The 21,657-nt window shown below is 38.9% G+C and overlaps 1 protein-coding gene across 1 annotated transcript; it reads right to left on the reverse strand.

The window, feature by feature from the left end:
* Positions 1-559: 559 nt before the first annotated feature.
* LOC117251797 (protein FAM171B-like) lies at positions 560-17,208 on the reverse strand. Its single transcript, XM_033618334.2, has 8 exons — positions 16,861-17,208; positions 9,372-9,605; positions 7,162-7,254; positions 6,879-7,037; positions 6,276-6,443; positions 3,702-3,818; positions 3,171-3,294; positions 560-2,041 (listed from the first exon to the last, which is right to left on the reverse strand). The coding sequence occupies exons 1-8, from the start codon at positions 17,105-17,107 to the stop codon at positions 1,135-1,137; spliced, it is 2,049 nt and encodes a 682-aa protein (XP_033474225.2). The 5' UTR covers positions 17,108-17,208; the 3' UTR covers positions 560-1,134.
* Between the last annotated feature and the right edge of the window lie 4,449 nt (positions 17,209-21,657).

Here is a 21,657-nt window from a genome sequence, read left to right on the forward strand (position 1 = left end):
AATGTGAAATTATCATATTGCTTATTGGCTATGAGAAACAGGTTATTGGTATCAGTTGGAAAAAAAATCCACATTGGTGCATCCCTAGCAGCAATAAAGTGATCTGTGACTTAAAGAGAATGTCCAGGGGCATTAAGTGTTTGGCAATGGCCCCCTACCTACTTCCTACCCCCCATCTTCCAGCCCCCTTGCTTGTGTCACACCCATCTTAGAGCTTGACCTTCATTTTTTCAACTACACACCTGTAAAGTTTTGTCTGACTGCATCTTGCACAGTTGTGACATTATCATGATGACACAAACTGTTCACAGACAGACAGACATATTCACCTGCCAAAATACTCAAAACAGCTCCTGTGGTAGTTCCTGCTACAGTAGGTGTCTCCAGGACTAAATTTCACCATGATTACACACACACACACACACACACACACACACACACACACAGACTCACAGAGTGGAAAAAATACCAGCCAACCATCTCATTATCTGTGGTCATCCACATTATGAACACAACATATACTGTAATATATATAATAAACTACTAAAAATACTCAACACCAAAGTCAGTCTTTTTTGTATTAAAATATAATGAAATGATTCACTTCATGACAATATACACACAAACATGCACAAACAAATATGCACAAATACAAATCAAATAATATTGTTAAAATTCGGTCATGTTCAGTTAGCCATCGTAGTCTGTCTGTTAATCTTGAGGGTAAAAAGATTTTCGTCTGGTCATCATGGCAGTGTTTGACCTCATTAATCTCAGTCGTATTGCTGCAACTATTTAACTTATCAGTATGAGATGATTTTTGACACCCTTAGTTTGATATATTAATGGTTCAAACTTACTGTTGAGGGAGGAGATAAGACAGGCTGTTAAAAAGCAATGACTTAGTCAACATGCTCTGCTTTGGACTGCTTACACTTTGTACATGCGCAAGAGCCACTACGCAAACTGTGTGGAATCTGATGGTAGAAATGGGCCTTTACTCCTAACTTGGATTGGTGTCTTCTATTAATATGTAAAACAATGAAGCAATAAAGCAAATAAGTATGTGTCATAGAACTTATGCTGTTTATTCACAAAGTTAAAGGGCTGTGGGCATGGAGGGGTTGAGAGTTTTTATTGTGGAGGTTCATGTTTAGTGCTGGATGTGTTTTTAACAAAAGTAGCATTACGCTCCAGTGTTACAGCCCTTCTTCCAGACGTCTGGTTCAGTTCACTCATATCCACTCCGGAGTCTAAGCTGGTGTCTCGACTCTCGACTGGCCTTCGCCTTCTCTGCTGCTCTGACACTGCATAATGGATCTCAGCTGCAGGTTTGCCCTCCAGTGATACAAACCAGGCCCGAGGTGGCTGAGTTGAGTGTCCGCTGCCCCTTATCTTATTTAATGTCCCAGGGACCGACACTGACTCTGGGAGGCTGAAGTGACTCCTGGGTGTGTTGGCAGAAGTTGCTGCCTCAGAGCTCTCTAGAACCCCGAGCTGCTCTTCAGTTTCCATTGTCTGGTTCTGGGTGGCAGAGGGATCTTTTGGCAGAGTCTGGGTGAAGCTGTCTTTACTCAGCGGCTCAGCAGCAGCCCCCATGCGGGGAAGAGTGGCCGACTTGCTCCACTGGGGCTGCTCTGGCTGCTCCTCCGAATGGAAGAATGCTGGAGCGTGAAGGATGGCAACAGGCTGGTTGTAGAAAAACAAATTATCTGTCAAAGAGGCTGGTACTCTGATCTGACCTGCAGTTTCATGCAAACACATCAGATCATTCAGGTCAGTGTTAAGCTCCAGTTCGTTACCCTCCACCGTAATGGCCACAGCATTGGGATTAGTTATTACATTGCCATTGTGCATAGAAATAACAGAGGCATTGTGGCGATTATCCCCCTTTTCTCCAAATGATTGGTTCACTCCATCCTGTGGATGAGAGAAGTCTGCTGAAGATAATTCAAAGACTTCATCTTCACTTGTGGAGGTGGTTTGGTCTTTTCTCAACGTTGGTGGGATCTTCTTTATTTTAGTTTCACTGGTTGAACTTCTGTAGACAAGACAGAGCATTTGTCTCAATCAGTGCCAGGCTGATGAAACTGAGCAGCAGTTCATTGCACAGTATCACAAAGGATTACACAGTACAAATACAGACATTATATACCACAGCTGGATGAATAATAGTTTTGCTTTTGTAACTGGTCAGCAGTTTGTTTAAAAGCACTTAGATATCAGTAAAGCACCAAATAGTTGAAGGAATACTCCACTGAAAATGATAAAATGCTCATGCCATTTGGCACTGTTGCAGCACTCTAGATTGGTCTTGGTCTAAAAACTGGTCTCAAAACAACTTCTTGGTCTTGTCTTGGACTTGACTGCTTTTCTTCTCACTCATATCTCAGACAAAGAGGAATCAGGATTTATTTCAAGACCAGTTTAGACCACAAGTACACAGATATCACTACATTTCACTAAGTTGCTTTAAATCAACTACCTAAGATTGGACACTGTACAGACATATTAAGCTACCATAATACATTTATCATTCATACTGGTAACTTGTTTGTGTCATTCTATATATTGGTTTGCACCTATTTGCACCCTACTCTTAGTTTTTATATTTTAAACCTTACTGTTATCTAGTTTTATATTAGTTTATATTTACTATATAATATATTTACATTTGTTATACATTTGCTTATCAGTTATTTTAATTTAGTCCTTGTATACTGCACGATTTTATCTGCACTCTTCTAACTGTATCGCAGCTGCTGCACAGCAATTTCAATTTACCTTGGCTTGAATAAAATCTTTTCTTGTCTTTGTCTTGTCTTAAATCACTCCTGAAATATTTTCTGCTGAAGTGATACAGAAGTACTTTAGTTACCTGTGTTATGGAGAAACTTTGTTTTTCAGTCATGACTAAGGCATGAGTACTTGATATTCATATATTCTTTGGTGGGGTATTCTTTACCAATTAAGCATATTGATAACCTAAAAGTTAAAGATTTTTTTTTTTTTTCGATATGCTTGATATGCCTTCCACATAAGCTGGTGAGACATTTTGAGATTTGGGCTGCAACACAACCAGAAAGTATACTTTGAATTGTTACTCTGAGTATCAGCATCCCACAATTTATACTATACATGGACTAATATGAGATGAAAGCCTCTGTTACCTGCGATAAAACCATAACCTAACCAGAAGACAGATGACAATAACAAGCATTCCTCCGAGGATAACCATCAGGAGAGATGAATGGTGCAAGATGAAGTCCATGGGGATGGCAAGTCCAAAGAAACCTAAAGTATATAGATGGTCAGAAGACGAAGTTTGGATGACATATAAAACACTGGTGCAATATAAATGATTTACATCATTATTTTTCATTTTGTATCTTAAAAACATTTGTATGTAACAAATCTTTAGCTTGTTTACCCTGACCAAGGCCAATTTCAATGGATTATGACACTTCCTATAGTCTTATAGTTTCCTTAGTGTTCCTTATAGAAAAATTAAATATCCACAATCAGAACAGTTCCACTATATAGTAGGTTTTATCTTCATCAGATACATTTTTATTTAGAACTGTGAGATTGCCCAGTTACTGCTGAACATGCCAGGGATGGTAGTATGAAAAAATATAGACCTCTATAAACTGTTAGTAGTTCACACTGTAAGCAGTATCTTAACATCTTTGGGCACTTGCCTCTGGTGGATGACAAAGGTGCTGCAATCCAGTAACCAAGGTGAGGAGCTGTGAATGTCCACACGTGTTTTCCTTCTACTGACACCACCGTTCCCAGTCCTTTTCTCATCCATCCACCTAGGTAAGATAAACAACAAAACAAAAGCATCAGGGCTGTTTATTATATTATATTATATATATAATATATATATTATATATATTATATTTTTTAGTTTTTATTTTTGGTCACTGGTGCTTTTTTATGTGTGCTCATACAATAGTTATAGCAACACCTATTTTTCCACAATCCTTTGTACATAATCGTCTATCTATTCTTTAACTTTATTTGGGTGGCTTTGTTGTACTTACTCTAAGCTGTTATGGCTAATTCTGTGTAAGTACCTGAGAGCAATGCAAATAAAAATGGAGTCATATTCCTTCTATACTTGGTCAGTAGAGGTGATTCTGAATCCTGTCAGATCTTAAAATAAATGTGCTCGTTCCCTTCCAAAGACAGCTTAGGTTAATGAGCAGTGAAATTAATGAAGCATTGTATGATTAAAAAAAAAGAGGTCATTAGTCTTATCTATTTCACATTTTGGAGTTTACTACTTTTGTATTATTGACAGTTTTATGGACCAAAATGACCCCAAACTTCTGAGAATCAGAATGATTGTACTTCTTTCCTGGCCAAAAATGAGGCGAACATGGCAACACAACTCTAACCCTTTTAGACAAACTTAAATAAATATGTACCAACTCCTACACATGACATCCTGTCTGTGTTCTCTCTATACTGGTGGCACTAGATGCATTTTTATCTACCACTTACACATAATCTATTACTCTAAAATGAAAGAAATGACAGCGAGTTGGGGTAAACAAGGGATTGGGATTACAAGGTAGTCAAAACATAAATGAATTGAATACATATTAACACATAAACAATATAAATTCTACTTTTGTTAAGCTTATTATATTCACTTTTTGTTAGACAACAGCTAATATGCCTCATGTTATTTTGAAAATGAAAATTTAAGTTCATGTTCAAGTCTATTGTCATACACATAAAAGTACAGTGTGGATTCAATGTAATGAAATGCATTATGCCCTGGCTCTCTCTCAGCCTACAAAACCTACAAATAATACAATAAATAAAAACACATAACCTGAGAATAAGTGCATTTTGTCCAGTTGAAATACAACTGGGTATGAGCTTAACTCAAGAGGGCATATATATGTATATAATAAGTAATTCATAAGAACTTAATATTCTTCAAGCAAAGGCTTGGTAAAGTCAAAATTTATACCCCAAGGGGTGCAAACTGCTGAATGAGTGAGAGGTGGGGTTTACCGTCAGTTGCCTGCTGCTCATAATGCTGCCAAAGAGCTGTTTGCGTTTCTCCAAGAATACTGTCTCTGTCTAGTCTTGAGAGTGGGACACAGGAATGAAAGTTATGGACCTTCTGAGTGGGTGTCTAAAAGACCCTCCACATTGGTAGAAACTATTCAAATGACTGCAAACCATCTTCCACCACTGACTAAACAGACCACTGGGCTGATTCAAAGTTAGCTGGACATCAGAGTAGCATTTAACATTTTTTCATCTACTTGGAGGAAACTTCTGTCCATATAATTGCTCCTCTGGTTGATTATTACTGACTCAGCTTGTACATGATATACTCAACAGGGTAGCACTAGCCTCCTTATCTAGTCTGAACAGATAAATGTTACAACAGAACTTCTCAGAGGCATCTAACTGACACCAGTTCATGACACTAATAAGATATAAGCTCATCTTTTAGGGTTAACCTTGCCCTGCAGATGTGAAGTTGAGTCACACCGCCCTATGATCTTTCTCAAACTTAACGTAAATATAACTAATGCCTAATACTATAAAACTAAACCTATAAAACTAAAAGAACTACAAGTTGACTACAATGCTACAACTATGAAAATGCACGAGTGTGGCTTAGTAAAAGCCAGAGAGTGCTAACTAAGCTGAATTTATATTCAACCGACCTAACCCAGTGTAACACCATAGTTAATAATCACATTCGTCACTGTGTCACGTATTCAACTGCTTGTTTTTTCTACCTCAAAATTTCAGTGTTATTGTTAAAATTCTTAAACTATTTCAACAGGTGGACGACCATCCATCTTCCATGATCTGTAACTGCTTATCCTATTCAGGGTCGCAGGGGAGGGCTGGGAGCCTATCCCAGATGACACTGGGCAAGAGGTGGGGTACACCCTGGACACACTATCACAGGACTGACACACTCACATCTACAGGAAATTTAGCAGAACCAGCATGTTTTTGGACTGTGGGAGGAAGCCGGAGAACCTGGAGAGAACCGACGCTGACACAGGGAGAACATGCAAACTCCACGCCAGCTATTGGGTTCAAACCCTCTTGCTGTGAGACAACAGTGCTAACCACAACATACAGTTAACTATCAGTGTATTATGGGCTGGTATGCTAATGGTTTATTTCATCAATGGAAACTTGCGCCATTTACAAGTGAGCCCCATTTACGAAGCAACATTTCCAAGTACAGGCCGTGTGCATGCATCACTGTGACTTCTACTCACCAGTGGTCCGGTTGAAGAACCACGCAGGGACATTTGAAGACTGAAGTTCACGGCCGTCAGGAATACTGAGGCTGATCTGTATGGGCCCGCTCACATGTAACTCTGTGTCTCCTGAGAAGAGCTGCACACTGACAGCTGCCACCGGACTCAACTCTACTCTGACGTACCCTTGAAAAACAGAGAAGGTAATGCTTAAGAGAATATGTGGACTACACTAATTCAATTTATGAAAATGTCTCAACCAATAAGCTGAATTGTTCCACTGTATCATTATTATATTTATTGCAGATTCTTCTTTCTTCTTCTTTTTTGTTAATAAAATAGTCCCAGTGAAAAGTAGTACGTGGTCCTTTTAGCCCATATCTTTGTGTCAACCTGCATTTCTGTCTCCCTCAGTGCCTTTTGTGATACTACCAGTAGATGGCACCACATAAAAAATCTGATCTTACACAGGCTTTTACTTCATCTGAACATGCACAGTTACTTTTGCCATTTAGAATCTGCCACGCAACGCTTTCAAATTTCAGACAGATTATGGAAATACTGAGTATGACCTGACATTAACTGCTTTCAGAATGCTGTCACTGCAGCACACACATCTACCTGATTTACTGCTCATGATGCCCAACGTGTGAAGAAAGCTGCCCTCCTCTGACTGCAGCTTAGGAATGGTCAGGTAGGCTTTAACGGAGGTGACATTACTACTGTCAGTCAGATTCAGCAGGCTCTTGGGAAACTGGACAACCGGCTGAGACGAAGCATCTGCAAATAAAGGAACAACTTCAATCAATGCTCATGCTTATAATCACAGAGAGAGACAGAGAGAGGATGAGCAAGGCAGACACAGAATCAAAAAAAAAGTGTGACTTTACAATATATACAGTACCAGATGTTTTGCCAGTGATCAGGACGGAGTCATCAAAGAGCCAGATGTTCCCCTGAGTCAGAGCGAGTAGTGACATGGTCACAGATGAAAATACTAAAACAGTGACAAAAAAAAGGAATAGGAAAGATGCTAAATTAGTATTGAGTACTTCATTTAAAATGTCACTGTTTGTCCACTAGATGGCAGTGTGACATATGTTATATATTAAACAGGGGCCTGATGTGGGTGAACCCTCTTCTCTGGTGAAGGCATATCTAATCTTAGACTACAAAAAGAACAGCTCAAGATTCAGATCTTTGCTACTCACACACACTCCAGATGTGGGCTATAAAATGATCCCAAATAGTTTTGCTTGGGTGCTGCACTTAATTGGATGTTGAATGCAGTGGGGTGAAGCAAAAGTTGGCCTTGCAATGACAACCACAAAGTTAGAAATATCAGCAAAGAATATAAGGTTCAGTATTTACTGTGATTATACTTAAGTGTCCTAGTTTTTTTTTGGTTGTTTTTTTTTTTAAACTGCCTTTTTTTTAAAGGGTGAAATTATCTAGTTGGTTGAGTTCAGACTCAACAGGAGGAGCCATTGAACAGCAGATTTTGTGGACTGACAAAAAGAGAAAGAAGCTATCATAATGAAGTCCAGCCACTCAATGGAAAAAAAAAAATTCCACCAGCTCAGAGAAAGTGTACTCACTGACATTACCGTGATCGTGAGAGCTAATAATGAATAAAAAATGACACTGCATGAAGCTCATTATCTGTGGTGAATCAGCTTAACAATGTCCACATTGAGTACATACACACATTAAAGGAACTCTTCACCAACAAAATGACCATTTGTATTTCAGTTACTCACCATGTGTTACCTTGAATTTGTGAAGTTTTTTTTCTGCATGCCTCCACTGTGAATGGAGAAACCAAAAAAGATGAACACTCTTCATGAATTGAGGTAATCAGGGCCCGCGCTAATCAAAAGCTAAACTATATCAAAACATCTTTTTACAAAATCTCACACAGCCTGTGCAGTATAATCCAACTCTTTTTTATCATATTGTATACTGTACTTCCAAAACACATACATTTTTGTTAAAATCTTAGATTTATATTTAAAACAGGTCAGACAAACAGTCTCAAACATGGACAAGCAGTGCTGGCATACCAGCCTTTTGGCATATTTTGGGCCAGTACAATCGTAATTTATCAAATGTAATTATGTAGATATTTTTTAATGGCTGCGCCGGCCTTTAAAGCACGGAAAACGGCCCATTGATTATTTTTCTACACTGACACTGGGCTGGCCCAGTGCCGTAGGGCTGGCCCAATGAAATCTCTCAGCCCTTCCTCCTCGGCCCGCCCCCTCCCCACTCATTTTCTAAGTTCTCCTGAGTTCGAGTAGCTGGCTGTTGGCCTTGTGCATAGTGGTGGAGTGTGTAGCCTACTAATGTACACTGATGGATAAACCACCAAAGTGCAAGGGAGGTGCGGAGAAGCTACGGGAGAAAAGGCACAAGAATCTCCAGGCAGATGCAGCCAAATATCTGACATGTTTGCTATAAGATCTGGTGCAGCAGGGCCGTCCGCACCGAGTGCAGTACATCCCGTCACACCAAACATAAATGTGGACCTGCAAGAGAGTAGTTCTGGAGAAGAGGTGGCTGCTAGTGGAGATGATTCAGAGGAGGAGGAGGAGGAGGAGGAGGAGGAGGAGGAGGAGGAACAGAAAGATATGGCCCAGGAACAGATTGAGGAGAACAGAGTAGCCACTGCTGGCCCGGTAAGGAGTAATATCAGCAGAATGAACGAGACTCTTTTTATGTAGGGAGGGAGATTGTGTAAGGGTGTCCACCCGTCCCGCTTTTCATGCATTTGAGCATTTGCCTGCGTTTTTTTTGTCCCAGTCCAGCCCTGTGGACAAGTTAAGTGCTTGACCATGTGCTCTCCTTTGTTGTGTGTGTTTGGGAAGTACTGAGCATATGACTGGATAAATGAGGCTTGGATTATGTTGCATGAGTCGTGTGAGAGTTTGTAAATGGATGTCTAGATACAGTTTTGCTTTGATTAGTGCATGCCCTGATTACTTCCATTCGTGAAGAATGATAATCTTTTTTGGTTTCTACATTCACTGTCGAAGCATGTGGACGATTCAAGAATTCAGGGTAACACTCTGAGTAATTGATAGACATTTGGTCATTTCCCTTTAAATATCTTACTTGGCATTCTGTTGGTTTTAAAAGGCAGCAGTGTGCAAAGGTAACCATCCTTGCGGGCCACAATTGCGATTGGCATCGCTGTTTGGTAAGGTACATGAAGCAAAACACTGCCATCCTCTACAGTGAGAGCTGTGCTGATTCTGGTGTAGTTGATGTAGACCTCCACCACCGCCTGGCTCAGGTACTGGCGACTTAGCACATTGTTCACCTGGACCTTGAGGTTAAAAGCAGAGTCTGAGGGGAAAATAAAGATTGGGTTTAGTAAAACAACTTATAGTTGAGCATGAACGTTCATACAAGTTCAGGTTCACACATAATCAACAACGCATGATCAAAATAACAAGAATACCTTACACATTAATGCAGTCCTGTAAAACACCTCATATTACAGTCCCATAGAATTACGCCTCTCTGACAAACTCTCAACAAAATGTATCAAAATAAGATCCACAGAGGTGATACTTGTTGCACATTGGCCTGCATTATAAGTTATCGTAAGGTGTTTCTTTTGTTTTGTCCACCCTTTTTTATGCAGTATCACCACTGGCTTTAATGCTTCATCAGAATGGAGTGGGCTGCATTTCCAATTAACCCAAACAGGACCTTAATGACAGCAAAACAGGAAAAGCAATTTGCAGAATCCCTCGAGGCTATCAATCAATTAATCCCAGCAGAATTTACAGAGGTCGACACAAATACAAATGGTAAAACTGGGTAATTAGTTCAGAAAAGCCTGCATTCAAGATATGCCACACCAGCATGCAGACAGCTAAGTACAGTACATATTTCCAATAGTGTGATTCTCATGATGGAGTTATTACATGTTTTAAGGTAGGTAAATCCCATTTAGGGCCTAATGATAATGTGTCACCTTCTCTACAAACCCAATTAGCCACTTTCACACTGAGTGCCAATACCAAACAGTGAGTCAACAAGACTTTATTTCTCAGAGGTGTAGTGTTAGTGTTGCATAACAATGACTGAACGCTCAGTGATACCTAGCTGCTCAAAAAAATGGTTATGCATATACAAATACCCCAGCAAGGATCGATGTATGAGGGACATACACAAATGCATTAAAACTGCACTTGTTAGTATTTCTACATTAACAATAGGTCAAATGGCAATGTGTAAAGTGTTTTAGCCTCTTTAGCTAATTGTTTCAGTTTTAGGGCCTGCAACTTAAATGTTCAGTCTTACTCTCTGCTCTCATTAGGGCTATCATAAGCAATCTATATGCCATAGTTTTCATTCAGATATTGCATGGGGGGGACACATGTTAAGTGGGGGATGTGGGGGTTGTTACCCTGGGATAATTTGAGTGTCCAACACTTCCTCCTCCTTCTGGTGAATTTTTAGGAAACAATATTGTGCCTTGGTGGAAATGTCTATTTATATAAAGGAAAAACAAAATCAGATGACAACACAAAATATAAAAAATATAATGCAACATAATGCAGTTAGGCTGGCTGGCATTCTGTGTGGCCGACTTTTCTCATTTATTGTCTCTGCTGAGTCAGCACACCTGTAGGCATGATTCGTGTCCTTGGTTTGGTGACGTATAACCTGGACTTAAATAACTTGTGTGTGTTTCAGCAAGATTTCTACTCATGTTCAAAACTGCTCTTAATCGTGTGCAATATCTGCAATATTTTAACTCCAAAAATGCACTTTATACAGCTGCTGCTCTCATCTATTTATTTATTTTATCTGTTCTATTTTTATATCATTTATTGCTGCCATTTTATAAAGTTTGTGTTTTGTATTGTTTTGTTTTTTTTGTTTTGTTTTTCAGTTTTTAATATGTGCCTTGCTGCTGAGAGTAACTAAATTTGAAAACAATAACAATAATAATTTGCAAAACAATAATTTGTGGAAGCACAATGACAATAAACTTCCTTCCTTCCTTCCTTCATCTGAGGTGGAAAACTGAAACTAACTGAACAGCACAACAACACTTCTGATCAGCCGTAAATCTCACCACTGTGTAGTTAACTGCCCACACACATGTTAACTTCACCATCTCTGCTTAAGTGCGTCTCAGCGCTGCTACCCTCAGCTTTTCAGCAGGAAGTACACGCACGGACACAGAGCTACAGATCAGAGGAATGACACCAAACTTTTTACAAGTCTAAATGACTGTGAGGGAGTAGCTTATGGACTGTGAGGAAATGCTAAACCATGGACATATTAGTGTTTGTTCTCAAAATATTACATTTTTTCCTCACAATATTATAACCTAATTCTCCAAATCTCTGATTATGTTGTTTTTCTTACAGTGGCCCTCATACTCCACCTTTTGGTTTATGTTACTCTCTTGCTGCAGCTGTATTAACGCAGCTTCTGCTGGGTTCACACCAGTCCTACCCCAGAAACTCCTCCAGCAGGAGCAGCCAGCAGCCAGCAGGGAGCTTCAGCATCACTGCTTCTTTGTGTTTTATGTCAGATTGGAACCACTGCTTTTGAGGTTGCATACTGTCCCCTACTTTACCGGAGGCATTGTTGTGTCTACGAGTTGCTTCTCAAAAATCTAGGCCGACATGTATGTGTATGCTACATGCAGCTCCAAACAACGGACAAAGTTAGTTACTAGCTGGTGACCATAGGGGAGCTGAAAGTGACAGATATTTCCCACAGGGCAATGTGAGCTTAAAGGAGAATCAATAATGGATTTACATTTGTCAGGTTGACATGACTCTAAATGAATGCTAATTGTGAACTGTAAATAGGCAACTGTGCTCTAACTGTGTTTACATCTCATTCTGCTGTCCCAGCTGGCCAATAAAATCAATTAATGCAATGCAATTTTAATTGTAAATTTTTCAAAGTCCAGTTTAGCATTCCCAACACCTGCAGTCATGAGAGTAAATGTGTGTGGACATACTGTGGACAACATTTATGACCATAAAAATCGATTGCACAGATCAGTCACAACTACTCCTGAAGCCAGTAAACAAAGCTTTACAGAAACTGCTCAGTACAATGTGTACTGTGTAGAGCTGCAAAACTCTGCTTACACTGGCCGATGCCAAGGTCTCTTCCTTCACCTACTGCCCTGCTATAAATATTCCCTACTGATGTATACTGTTCCTATGCAGTCTCAGCCAGAGAGTGAGTTTTGGGAGCCATAAATCTCAGCAGCTGGCTCATCATCAACCCTCCACAGTTACAGTTTACTATCGTTATTTTGTGCTAGGAGGCCATAAAAGGACCTTATTGCACTTTTTATTAGTTGTTGAATACTGCAATATCTCTATAGCAGCAGTCTCACCGGCCATAATGTTGTAAGCATCTTTCTCTAACGGTGACAATTCGGCACTGTTGACAGCAGTGGGTCTGATTGCTCATAATCCTGCTGCTAAATGATCTGCCAGAGCTTTACCAAAAACTCATGAAGCCATGCCTTATGCTACCAGCTTTCCCAATATTTCAGCAAGTGCCCAAACCAGATAACCAGATCATCCCATATCATCGCCCCTAACAATTCCCTTTGATCAGGAGCAGACAAATGCCTAGAGCTGCCAGGAGTGCCTGTATTTTCAGCCACAATATGAAACAAACATCTACATTTGGCAGTGTGAGTGTCAACCCACTGGGACACATACACCAGTGCAGATGGACAAGAGGATTCTTGTTTTCGGAGAGGCTGCCTCCACTTTATGTGTGTTGTGCCTTAGTGGCCAAACATAACAGAAGGGGGTCACTAATGCTGAAGTGGAGGTGTTTCGTGCCAGAGTACTATAATCTCCACATTTGGCGAACTGAAGCACGCCACAAAGAGGTTTATGAAGTGGATTGAAATGGGCCGTCTGAGGCCGCAGAGGCAGATGAGAAATAGACCCCACGGTGTGCGATATGGCTTGAATACTATTATCAGGCACATGATAGCACTGGTGTCCGATAAAAAAATGTGTTTTCAAACCCTTTCTTTATGTACGATTGTTTGAACACTAAATGAAAAAGCTACATGCCGAAGAGATGAAGGCAGTAAATATCAGATTGACAAGATGTAATTATTGAAAACACCATATTTGTGGTTAAAAGCATTGAAATTTGCTTCAGCTGACATATCAAGCCATTTCAGCGACACATTATTAAAAATGACCAAAATCAGGACGCACAGGGAGGAGCGCAAACATGTTGATTGGTCATTTCTGTGAGACCACCAGGAAGCATAAACAGATGGTCCGACATGGACTTATCTCTGCTGACCCCCCACCCTCCCAACAAACATGCTTGTTTGTGTGTGTGCGTGTGTTGGAATTAGGCCATACATTCCACTGATGGAGGAAAACACAAGTGCACCCTTTGATATGTGGGCCAAATCGGCCTCAGGCACGAGTCAGCAATATCAAATTGAACAAAAGATGCTTAGGGTGGAGCTGGGTGAGGACTTAATGTCCGAACAACCGCCAGTCCTGTTGTCAAATAATTACAATCCTCCCCCCGTGGTAAATGATTAAATGTTTAAGCCGGTTGCTTTGCCCATTATGCAGGGCCGACAATGAAGATGTTAATCTCAGCATGGGAGAACTGACCATCTGGTTCCAGAAAGGAGGTGTTTTACCTACAATTGTATATCTACATTTTCTCTTTTTATTTAGTATAAGTTTAAAGTGGGCAGTCATTCCCATGAGAGCTTACTCTGTACAGAAGGGAGGCTAAGAGGAGAGGGTTTGGCAAGACACGACGCAGCGTCGGCAGGGGGTTGGGGAGGGTACAAGGGACAACAGCATGCTTGGGTGCATTTCCAAGTGTTCCAGTCGACAACACAGACTGGAGGATCATGTGATGACGGACGGTAATGTACTCCTACAGCAGCATGAATTAGTCATGAATCAGTTGATGAAAAGGGTCACAAATCCCTCTTTCAGCTCCTCTCCACCACTCCGCTGTGAACGAGAACATTGTCGTGACAAGTGCGCGCATCTGTGTGTGAGTGTGAGACAAAGAGACAGACTTTAGAGAGGGAGGGAGAGTATATTCTCTGTTTGAAAAATTAAAATAACCACAACTGGCGAACACATGATTTAAATGAAGTGATAAGGCACACTGAGTGTTTTAAACAGTCCTCTGAGCTGCCTTTTAACCATTCACGTGTGTTTAAAGGGAAATCGCACCTAAATTAAGAATTTCAATATTTTATTTCCTCGGCCGAGAAAAGTTAAATCAGTTTCTGTGAACATGAGCTACTCTGTCAAAGCCAGAAACCAGAAAAGTAAGTCTCAAATTTGTGATGTCATCAAGTATGAAGTTGTTATATCAGATCACCAGACTCCATTGACAAAAACAGTAATTTTACTTTGCAGAACACTGAAGTTGCTGGTCTACCGCATGTGTAATAAAGCGGAAAAAAAATATCTGAATATTACATTCACTTTCCCCAATTATTTTTTTTTTTTTTAGGTGGTTAAATATGATTTGCTGCAGCCTTGTCAACAGCAGTATATTGCTTAGCTTCTGTGCTGGTATATTTGGTTTATCAAAGATGATAGAGAAGCAATGAAGTACATAAAAAACACAGCAGAAACAATAGATAGGTCGCATTACCATGTTAAACTATGAATCTGTTTGAGTTACAGCTGAAAATTACAACAGAAATGAACAAGTTTGCCAATTTTACATATCTCCCTAACTGAAATCAATTGCCTGTACTGAGGCCTGTACTACGAAGCCAGTTCAGCTTACCCAGGATATATATGGGTTTTCCTACCCAGTCACAAGCATGTTCTTGGCTGTTAATTACAAGCGACATCATTAGAGCTATGAATGAAGTAGGCTGCTTCATATCATATGATATGAAATGGTACGTGTCTGGGACACCAGTGGAAACAGAGCCCTGGAACAATAAAATGATTCAACTGATCTATAACAATATATAGGCTATTATATTTTACCTGACACTCCAGTCTTTCGTCCATAAATACTTTTTTCTTCGGTGATGTGATTGGTCAGAGGTTGGAGTGTTGACAGGCTTTGATCCAATGCTCTAACACCTAACCTGCTGCTCCGGAGCAGGTTAGCTGTTCAGCATAAGTTGCCACAGCGGTTTATCCCGGAAAAGAGAGAACCAGCTTCGTAGTACTGAAAACCCAGAGTTAACCCTGAAGTTACCTCGCTAACTCCAAATCCTGGCTAGTAGTACAGGCCTCAGCTGTCTGCCAGGAAATGATTGCTGTTAGCATGACATCATGGTGATCTGGTCTATTTTGGCTGCCAAAAAAAAAAAAATTCTACTGTAGCCTTGAAAATGTCTTTTTTACCAAATTGTGTGGTTGCACTTTAACCTGTGTCTTGATCTGTGTCAACACATAATAATAATAATAAAAATAAAAAAAGTTTGAAGGCATTCATTCTATTCTTATTTTACGCGCTGGTATCGGATCAGTACTCGGTATCGGCAGATACCTAAGGTCCAGGGATCGGAATCGGGAAGGAAAAAGTGGTATCGGTACATCTCTAAAAAAAAGACCTACCTAAAAAAAATGTAAAAAAAATCCATATACATAAGTCTTAAGTGTACGCTAAATTTGGAATATATTCACTGCTTACTTTAGACACTTACTGGTGGAGGCAGCGGTAGACCAGCAGCGCCCATGTTCTGCAGAGTAAAATCACTGTTTTAGTCAATGGAGTCTGGTGACCTCGAGAACAGCTTCGATTCCCCATCAAAAATGGCTGACAGTAAGGTAAAGTGGTGAAAGTATTCTAAATATAGCATACACTTAAATTGATAGATGTTTTTTAAGGTGGCTGAAAACTAACCAAGTGAGGCAGCGTTGCTATGTACATGCAGAAGGGTTTTCTACCCCTAAGTAATTGTAAATAAACACTTAGATTCAGTCTAATCATTGTCATTGGAGCATTTCCAAACTATGCACTTGATGACATCACAAATTTGAGTTTTAACACCCTAGTTTTGGGATTTAGGAGAGAGTTATTCATGCTAACTATATATTCTTTTAGATTGTCTTAGACTTTAGGAATAATATGTATGAATTCTGAAAATGGGTGTAGTTCACCTTTAAAACACTTTCTTTCATAAACATTTTGGCCATCTCCCCAGTCACTTTAAAATGATAATATTGTAAATAATGCACATACAAAGTGATTAATTGCCGCCTTGTTGGTGATGCAGTAAGGGACAGATGGAGAAACCGTTACTCATGAGGTGACAGCAGCAAGCCCCCACATCACTTATTACTCATCAACAGATCAGTAGATTTGCGAGCAAATCCTGATACAGATGGTCTGGGCTGACTGACTGAGGATAACAGAGTGTATAATCTGTTAAAAAAAGACCTGGAATATGATGGTTGATGAAGTAGAAATAAAAGAAAATGTCAAAAATACCAATATTAATCCTTACTGTCTAGCTACAATGTAATTTATTTACATCTTGAATCCAAAATATCAAGCACAGCAATCATAACTGAAGAGTTTCACTGAAGTTAAAGTCGCCCTGTGATACAGTGAAGGCCACACAAACCTGACACAGCATCGAGCACTTGTTGGTGGTGCTGAAAGGGCTCTTGTCTCATGTGATCCCGGTTTGAAAAGTTGCCGTCATTGATATGCAGAGGCTGTCCGGTCGGAGTGAACTCTCCTGAAGCTTTCCCATTATTCCCGCATAAAATCAGCGCAGCTAAGAGACGGATCAACAGGCGCATGACTTTGACAAGGAAGCTGGTGATCGATTCGGAGTCACTTTTACTCGCCACAGGTCCAGCTTTCATCTATAACTTGTACACGGACAGAGACGGCCGCTCCACCGCCATCCTAACGAGTCTGCTGTCAGACTCTCAGGAAAACTCCTCCCCTTTAAGCTGCTGCGTGAGGCCCAGAGAGAGCTGCTCTGTCTATCTATCTATCTATCTATCTATCTATCTATCTATCTATCAGAATACTACTTTGAGTGTTACATTTATAACTTTTTATGGTTCATTGCTCTATTTCAATGAAGAAAATAAAATCATTTGGAAACATTGAACCTTGACACACATCAAGAAATGCCTACCTCAGTCCAATTGTTTTGATTGTCTGTTTTTGAATTTTAAATCCATTATCAGTTCAGTTATTAATTTAATGTAACCTGTAACTATTCATTCAAAAAGACTCACCAACTTTTATGCCATACTTCTCCTCTTCTTTTGCTGCCTGTTTCCTTGGTGTCATGTTGTCTACCATGGATGTGTTTGTATGATTGTGTGTATAACAATTATGGCAAATTCTGGACTATTTTGGCTGACATGGACTCACTACATCAGCTTTATTTTAAGTGACAAAATACTATACATATCTGCAATATTCCAGGGTGGCACACTAGTATAAATCATGATTTTATGGCACCTGGTAGCCTGAAAAGATGCTGCTTTTCCCACAGAAAAATATCACATTTTAGCTTAATGCCTATGTCCCATTTTCCCTGAATGCATTAAGGTACTCACTCACAACCTTTCCCATAAAAAGCCAAGTGTGTCGTTAAACAGTTAATAAAATGTAGCATCCCACAGCCATGTCTGTTGTTAAACCCTTATTATTACCAAAAAGAGATAATCAACATGCCTCATGGCTTCACTTGTTATCTCAGACCAATCAAAATGATTCATGTAAAACACATTTGTATGAGCAATCCAAAAACATGTTTGGTGATTGGCTGCTATTTTTTAAAGAGCCCAAGATGTAATTATTTATCCCATTTAACCTGATGTGCCAAATCACCTGACTTCACCCTATACAAATGTAAGGTTATGGAAGGAGATCCCTGTTTAGGTCAAATTAGAAATACAACAATTTACAGTTAAGAACGTTAAAGTACTCATTATGAGAAGGACTTAAGGATTTTTGTTGCTGATGCGTGTAAAATAAATTGTCTTTTTAATACGTTTATTTTTCTGTTTTCATTCTTTCTTTGTTTTTTTTTTCAATTATTTTTCATCTATTTCCTGATTGGCCTGTATTTATTCTATTAGCTTATGTAATTGCACAGTGTATTTTATGCCTTATGTTTGTTATGTTTGTAATGCACTTTGTCCTTTTTTGTTTTTAAAAGTCTATAATTGAGTCTAAAGCAGCAAAAACATTTCATCTTGGTAATTTTGTCTTCATCATGATAAGGCAGGGCACTGCAGTAGAGTTATATGTACACAAATATTATTGATTATATCAAGTAATTTCAATGAAATACATTATTCAAAGTAAAAAAAAAAGGTTGTAATATTTTCATAGTGCTGCTGTTTTTAGAAAAAAAGGAAACAAAGAAAGGGAAAATTAAACTTTTGAGGACTAAAATTACTTGAAAAGGTTTTTTTTGTTTATTTTGATTTGTTTTTTGTCTGAACATTGCATCATGTTTTAGAACCAGATCGTGTGTTTTGTTTGAAAAAAAATCTGCAAAATATCTAGTTACTAAATGTATTGGAACAAGTAAAAAGTACACTTAATTCGCCTCTCAAATTACAGTACATGAAGTACATGAAAATTGTACAGGTACACGTTACTTGAAATGTACTTAATTACTTTTCACCAATGAAACTGTATATATTACAGTAGTTCTAGAATCAGCTGAAACACATTGTTTTACTGTAAAACACAGTGTGTATTATACTGTCATACTGCACTATACTAAAAACACATGCATCAACTATTTTCCACCACTAGATGGTGCTAATTAGATGTCGTTTCACCAGCAGAAACACTCAACTTCCTGTTAGCCATTAATAACCCCATTAGTTTATTCACTTACATATTGATAAGAACTGATGTTTAACTTTAAAGACTGCACTCGAGGAATATGTTTGACTTGTACATGAACCTGTCAGTAGATGTAGTAGTGAATGAAAAAGGCTAAGCAGTGTGGGGTAGTAGTCACAGGGATACTGTCTGGTAGTGGTGATAACACAGCAGCTGTGATAGTGACAGCAACAACATATGATATCAGTGTTATCAGTAGAAGTTGTGATAATAATATTGCAGATTTCAGTTGGAGTTATAGATGTCTTTTTTTAATACATATTTATCTATTTATGGAAGCTTCCGGGTCTATTAAATGCATCCATTACACATTTAAAGGGGAACCACTTAAATAAGAATTCCAATATGTTATTTCCATGGACTAGGAAGGTTCAGTCAGTATTTGTGAACATGAGTCACTAAATCAGAGAAGCCTCAAATTTGTGATGTCATCAAGTATAAAGTCTGGAGCTGAACCACAGACCCACAAAATGTTTGTTTTCTTTTTTATGTCCAAATGAGCTGTATTCTATTGTAGTGTTCTCAGTTCTGAAACAGGAAAAGTACACATATACCAAGAATATTCCCCTGGGTGCTCTCAGTCTAGAACATCTTTCCCAATTCACTGTCTATAGACTGAATCAAAATGTTTATTTACAAAAAATTCTGGGTAGAAAATCCTTGCATCATGTACATACAATCAAACAACACTGAGCAAATGCTGCCGTAGTTAGTTTTTAGTCACCTAAAAAAAAGCCTTGCTGTCAGGCAGCCTTTTCAGGTGAGGAAACAAAGCTGTTAAATCAAATCCACCAGAATCCACTGACAAAAATAATTGATTTACTTAACAGAATGTTGAGTCACTGGTCTACTACAGCACTGACTGGTTAATGCGTAAGGTAAAGCAAAGCAAATATTCAAATATAGCGTACACTTACATTGATATGGACTTTTTTTAGGTGGCTAAAATACGTTTTGCTGCAGCCCTGTTCACAGCAGTACATTGTTTAGCACTTGTGCAGGTATATTTGGTTTATTAAAGATGATAGCAAAGCAACAAACTACCTAAAATAAGCACAGCAGATAGATTGGCTCAACATGTTTAACTATTTATCTTTAAATGTTATAATTCTGACTGAAAATGACAACAGAAATCAACAATTTAGAATAGAGAAGAATACAAAGACACTAATATGCTATGCTATGACAACAAGAAAACACCACTGTCTGAAATAATCATCAGCAAATGTAATTATCATAAATAAACTTTAAAATTAAAATTGCCTTTTTCATTACTACTGGCAGTTCTGTGTGCAGTTTGTGGCGTTGCTATATCCTAACAGAAGCCGTTACACGACTGTTGTCTATAGGTACCTGTACTGTCTCTCTATTTCATTACTATCAAATATATTAAAAAGTGAATGTTACTCAGGCTTTATCACTGTCAACTGTTCAATTTATTTTGGCAAAAAATGTGTGTACACTTTTCATGTACAACCCTCAATCATATGCTGGCTCCCTTGATTGGCACAGTGTTAAATAGATGACCACAGCCCTGGGATAATGAGTAGGGTTACAGTGTTGTGTCTTCGTCTTTTATTGTGACTCCTTTACTTGATTGTCTTCCCTAAATCATTCCAGTACCCATTTCTTTTTTTTCAGATTTTTTTTTGTCTTAACCTGATCTTTAACATTTAGAAAAGACCTGAAAATAAACACCACCAATCTTAAGCCACCCTCCTCTACACCCTGTCCATAATGATTAGATATACCTTGCTTGAGGGATGAACACAATCTATCAAGAAGATGTTTATTTATTCTGTGTTTTGATAATTGCTGTGGAGAGCTACAAAATTAGAATACAAAGATATTCACCGGGGTAGAGATCTGGTGACTGTGGAGGCCACGGCATACAATTCATATCATTGTTATACCCATCAACCCATTCAGTGACCCCTCCAGAGCATCTGTATTCATTATGTTTCCCTACTCATTCATTCAGCTTTTTTAAATTTAACATGTCATCTGTTCATATATTGATTACTCTGCATCATGCCAAGGTGTAAAAATAATTTACATGACTCACATCATCAGCAGGATAACAGAGTGGATGACCCTTAATCCCTGGCGACATCAAGAGCATTAACCACACTCCTAACGACAATCTGCAAACTGCAAAATTAGTTGACCCCTTGTGGTTTGGTGTGCACATTTTAGGGATAACTACGTGACAAGAATTGTTGACAGCGTGTTGCAGAGTCCAGCTCTGGTTGGCCATGCACACTGTAAAAAGACAGCACATGTTATAACTTAAAAATATGTAAGTATTAAGTTAACTGAATTTGAGAAGACAAGTCAAATCTTTACAGAATTACCTCAACGTGCCTTAAAGCTCAGTCAACTTTAAATTGATAAGTTAAGGTAATTTTGTAATAATTCAACATGTCTTCTCAAATGTAGTCAACTCGAAATTTTAAGGCAGCAAATCTAAACCACGATTCTTTAAACAGTGTATGTAGCTAGTGCCCCCTACTGACAATAAAGCAGACATACA

Source organism: Epinephelus lanceolatus, chromosome 14 (genome assembly GCF_041903045.1).
Source record: "Epinephelus lanceolatus isolate andai-2023 chromosome 14, ASM4190304v1, whole genome shotgun sequence".
NCBI classification, from domain to species: Eukaryota; Metazoa; Chordata; class Actinopteri; order Perciformes; family Serranidae; genus Epinephelus; species Epinephelus lanceolatus.